General features: G+C 41.0%; 1 protein-coding gene across 1 annotated transcript in view; it reads right to left on the bottom strand.

The window, feature by feature from the left end:
• Nucleotides 1-5,386, bottom strand: part of LOC107099144 (netrin-1-like) — a 121,999-nt gene that overhangs the window by 5,328 nt on the left and 111,285 nt on the right. Inside the window, exon 5 of the mRNA XM_015397158.1 lies at nucleotides 2,281-2,355. Within this exon, the coding sequence (XP_015252644.1) occupies nucleotides 2,281-2,355 (75 nt within the window). The remainder of the gene's footprint in view (nucleotides 1-2,280; nucleotides 2,356-5,386) is intronic.

The following is a 5,386-nucleotide window of genomic DNA, read 5'->3' on the forward strand; positions in this document are numbered from 1 at the left end:
AAATACACCTTTCTAAACGCAGCCTGTTAATATTTTATGGGAAGATGGAAATTGCTCCATAGAAGAAGACGACCTGTTTGTAGTTTGCTAAACCTGCAGCAAAAGCTTCAGTTATTCACTTGGTTTAGAACAAAAACACCTAACATGTTGAAACAGTCTAGTCAAAGTCTGTAATCGAAATTTAATAGGGAATATATACAAGGCTGCACATCCAATCTAACACGGAGAGAAATAAGTGTTTGTAGAAATACTGTATAAAGCCAGGAGGATGCACTGCAAAAACAAGCTAGAAATCAGTAAAAAAAATCTTAAAATGAGTGTTTTTACCCTTAAATTTAGCAGGTAAATACAATACTTTGCATATGGAATGAGTGTTTCTACTCTGCTGCAGGCTGCTGCAGGAGCCTGCAGCAGCCTGCAGGAGCCTGCAGGAGCCTGCAGCAGCCTGCAGCAGCCTGCAGCAGTCTCAGTCGATGTGCTGCAGTTGATGTGCAACACATGCTAATTCCTGAGGGGTTCCTTAAACAAGAGGTTCTTAATCTCAGTGGGATTATCCTGGTTAAATAACGGTTAAATTAAATTAAGTTTCTGTGTCTCAGCAGATTACACTGGAAAAAATCCAAATCTAGATAAGTCATTTTTTTCTTCAAATAAATTTGAAGAAATTTGTTCTTGAATTGAAGAGGGAAAAGAAACATTTTGCCAACGGAACAAGACAATTTAGATTTAAAATAACACACCACAGCTACACTGTTTTATTTTAAGTGCATATTATTTAATTATCTTATTGTTAGCGGAAAAATCCTCCAATTGCATCTCATTTAGCTAGTTAGATCAAGGGTAAATAACCTTAATTTAAGACATTTTTTACATGTTTCTAGATTTTTTTTCCAGTGTACCAGTCCTTCTCCTACACTGGAAAAAAAATCTAAATCTAGATAAGATAGATAGATAGATAGATAGTCATTATTTCTTAAAATAAGAGCATTTGTTCTTGAATTAAGAAGCTAAAAGAGAATTTTGTCAATGGATCAAGAAAATGTAGATTTAAAATAAGAAAAAAACTATTGCATTGTCTTATTTCAAGTGCATGTTATCTAATTATCTTATTTAAAGAGTATAAATACTCATTCCATTGGCAAACTACCTCATTTACCTGCTCAAATTAAGAGTAAATACACATAATTTAAGAAATTTTTACTTATTTCTATATCGTTTTTGCAGTGTAGAAGTGGCTGAGTACACTGGAAAACATCTAAATCTAGTTAAGTAATTCTTGCTTTTGTTCTTGGATTTATGAGGTCAAAGAGACATTTCGCCAATGGATCCAGACAATTTACACTTAAAATAAGAAAACACAATTGCATTGTCTTATTTCAAGTGCATCGTATCTATTTATCTTTTTTATAGAGTAAAAATACTCATCCCTTTGGCAAACTATATCTTTTACCTACTCTAATTAAGGGTAAATACACTTAATTTAGGAGATTTTTACTTATTTGTAGGTCGTTTTTCCAGTGTTTTGTATGAATTTGGACCAAAATTTGATAAATTTCCCTCCAATGACATAGAACTGCATGCATTGAATCCCCCCCCCCCCCATCCCCCTTTATGTCACAGAGACACAGTTTTTCTCACGACACCACCAGTGAGGTAGACCCGGGTTGAAGAGGAGGTGTCTATAAGCTGACCCCTAACTCCTCCAAATCTCCTCAGAACAAAGCCCGGACCTATCCGTCAAGCTCCTGAAGTATGCTCAGAGACACCCCCGGTTTGGTTCAGCAGCTCTGCAGCCTGACTTCAATCAGGGGAGGGGACACGGGTGGCGGGGGAGAGGGGAGAGGTCATACGTCTTATCCACACCTTGAATGGCGCGGCAGACTGATGGTCGCAGGAATGCAGCACGGGACGCTGCGGCTGTGGGGGAAGTGGGTCCATCCTTAATGAGGACCCCCCCCCCCCTCTGGCTCTGTGGGCAGAGTTAGCCCCGCCCACACACAAACGCACCGCTGGCCCAGTCCGCTTCCCGCTCCTTCCCTCCAGCTCCCTTTCTTTCCTTCAATTCGCTTGAAGATTTATTTGATCCTTTATTTGCTTCATTCAGAGAAAAAACTGTAAAATCTTCTTTGAATAAAACAGGCCTCTGATATCGGATTTATTTTTCTGTACCCAAACTTAAATAATGTCCAACATTAAATATTAATGTTGCTATTGATTTCCTCCATAAGATGTTTGGTTTGCATTGCTAACAACCAGAACATTGATTTTATTCTGACTCACCGTAATCCTTCTTGCAGTATTTCTTCATGTTGATTTTCAGTTTCCCTTTTGATGCTTTGCAGTAAGAGTCACAGTCTGCAGAAATAAAAATAAGAAGTCGAGTTAATTGGTCATAAAATGAAAGAGCTGAAAGAGACAAACATTTCTATATAAGCCATGGTTGCTAATAGCAACCGCACATATCAACATGATTAAGTTTTAAGAAAAGCAAAAAACTATAACATTAAAATGACCATTTAACTCTTTTTTTTTTTAAATTAAATAACAAATAAAATATACTTTAAAAAATACTTCCAGAGGAAATGAAAAGGAGTGAAAATTTAACAGCTAATTCTGTGCAGAACCTAAACTGAAAAGCAAACAATTTCTCTTTCTTTAGAGTTAAGAAGATTAACTTCAAACCATTTTAAACTCATTAACTTTCTGTATTTCTGCTACATGTCCAAAAAAACACAACCGATTCTTTCACAATAAAAGTCAATTAAAGCGCATTACTTGATTGGATGTGTGACGGTGTGACATGCAGAGGAGTCAAAAGTATTCATGTTTATTCCTCCTGTATAAATCATACTCATTAAAAACTCTTTTGTAGAAGTTAGAGGATCAACTTCAGCTTTTTACTCCAGTAAAAGTGTAAAAAGTAACATTTTAAAGTATAAAAGTAATGCAGGAAAAAATGTTAATGCCAGAAGCTTTACTGCTCTACTCTATTAAAGGAACATTTTCTATAATTCTGGATGATTCCTTAGACTTATTAAACAGCGTCACATTTAACTTTGCATCATCTGGAAAAATGATTTATTTTGCTATGTGGTGAGCAACAAGTTGGGGCAGCACCGAGTCCAACCACAAAAAAAATGAATTGTCTGGATGAAACTAATTATTTTGATGGTTTTAATCCAAATAATTAGTCTAAGTCTAGATGCCATGTTCTTTATGGACATCCATTTCACTTAGTTTGGGAATGTTGGCCTGGTGAGCAGTAAGCTTGTGCTCTGAAAAAGTTGCATGCAGGGCAACAAACTAACACCAGGGCTAACGTTAGCCGATCTGCAGCAGCCAGGGCTAATGTTAGCCCGTCTACAGTGGCCAGGGCTAACTTTAGGCCGTTTGCAGCGGCCAGGGCTAACGTTAGCCGGTCTGCAGCGGCCAGGGCTAATGCTAGCCCGTCTGCAGCTGCCAGGGCTAACGTTAGGCCGTCTGCAGCGGCCAGGGCTAACGGCAGCGGCAGTCTGCAGCGGCCAGGGCTAACGTTAGCCCGTCTGCAGCGGCCAGGGCTAACGTTAGCCCGTCTGCAGCGGCCAGGGCTAACGTTAGGCCGTCTGCAGCGGCCAGGGCTAACGTTATCCCGTCTGCAGCGGCCAGGGCTAACATTAGCCCGTCTGTAGCAGCCAGGGCTAACGGCAGCGGCAGTCTGCAGCGGCCAGGGCTAACATTAGCCCGTCTGTAGCAGCCAGGGCTAACGGCAGCCCGTCTGTAGCAGCCAGGGCTAACGTTAGCTCGTCTGCAGCAGCCAGGACTATCGGCAGCCCGTCTGTAGCAGCCAGGGCTAACGTTAGCCCGTCTGCAGCAGCCCTCTCTCTGTATAGCCGTGTGTGAAGGACCGCTGGCTCTGATGTTTTTTTTTTTTTATTTGGCAAAATGTTCATTTTCTCTTCTATCTGACTGTGTTCATTATTATTCACCCGCTAGATAAAAAAAAGTCATAATTTATTATCATCTATAGACTATTAATAACAGGAGGTGAAATGCATCTCCAGACGAGCTGAGCGTGTGGTGATGTCATCATTACGCCAATTGATCCATATTTATGCTGCGTGCTCCGGTTCTCCCAGGGTCCAGACTTTTCTGGGTTCTTCAAAAGAACAGACTTGAGAAACGGCCATTGGTTTCAAGCCCTGGTTCCTAGTACCCAGATCGATCCCCGCAGCCTCCACTCTGGGTTCCTGAGCGAGACCCTTCACCCCCCTCTGCTCCCTGGGTGCTGCACAATGGCAGCCCACTGCTCCCCAAGGGGATGGGTTAAATGCAGAGAGGTAATTTCTCTATTGTGAGATCAATAAAGTAAAAAATTTAATAAAATAAATACCAACAGGCCATAATGAAAATGAGCTTAAATGAAACAAAACTAACGAGTCTATTTTATATAAGGTATACACTAAATCTCGCCTTGTTTGTCAGGTATGTGCTAAGAAAAAATAAAGATATATTTAAATACAGAATAGCCTGTTAGTGTGTGTGTGTGTGTGTGTGTGTGTGTGTGTGTGTGTGTGTGTGTGTGGGGGGGGTTAGAGTTGGCAGCTATTCTTGGTTGGGGGGTTGAAGGTGGGATGGGGAGTGGGTCAATGCCACACAAAGGGAGGTCAGGAAGGAAAAATTAGCCATCCATGAAGCCGTCTTTGCTTTGGGTCGCGGGGCAGCAGGAGGGGCGTCCATGTTGGAGCCGTGAATAAATAAATACGCCACGCAGGCTGCGGGTTTATCCACACGGCCTTACAGCTCTGGGCTGAAGAAAAACTGTCAAACACACAGTCATGTTTGAACGAACGCTCTGAGTGGGTCTGTGCGGGATTCTGTCATGTAGTTTAAGAAGACGGCAGATTTTGACATAGAAATACAAAAAAGGATGCTGTTTATACAGAGCAGTGAGCGCCCTGCTGCCAAAAATAACCACACAATGTTCAGGGAAACACCAGACCAATGATCAAACTGTGAATCTCTGCAATGCATAATTTTTCTAAACTTTTAAAGTTAACAGTTTTTATAGTGAAACAAAAGCTCTACCAACTGAAAAAATTAAATAGAATATGCTGAGAGATTAGATATGTATACTGGACGCTACCGTTGCTCATATGGCATCTGGAGCTCTGTTTGGCAAATTTCTAATCTCCAGTTTATGATTTAAGCTGATTTAAACTTATGTCCTGTTAAATGTCACGTTCCATCCACCAGATGGATTCGGTGCCTCCAGGTTTGCAGCCTCATACCTCCACAGTAAGGCAACCGTCTGCCAATCCAGCAGCTCTCTATGGCCGACTAGGTCTTCCTAAATATTCATTCTATTCAGTGTATTTCTATAGCTCCAATTCACATCATGTCATCTCAG

This window comes from Cyprinodon variegatus, unplaced genomic scaffold (genome assembly GCF_000732505.1).
Source record: "Cyprinodon variegatus isolate N-32 unplaced genomic scaffold, C_variegatus-1.0 Scaffold841, whole genome shotgun sequence".
Taxonomy (NCBI): Eukaryota; Metazoa; Chordata; class Actinopteri; order Cyprinodontiformes; family Cyprinodontidae; genus Cyprinodon; species Cyprinodon variegatus.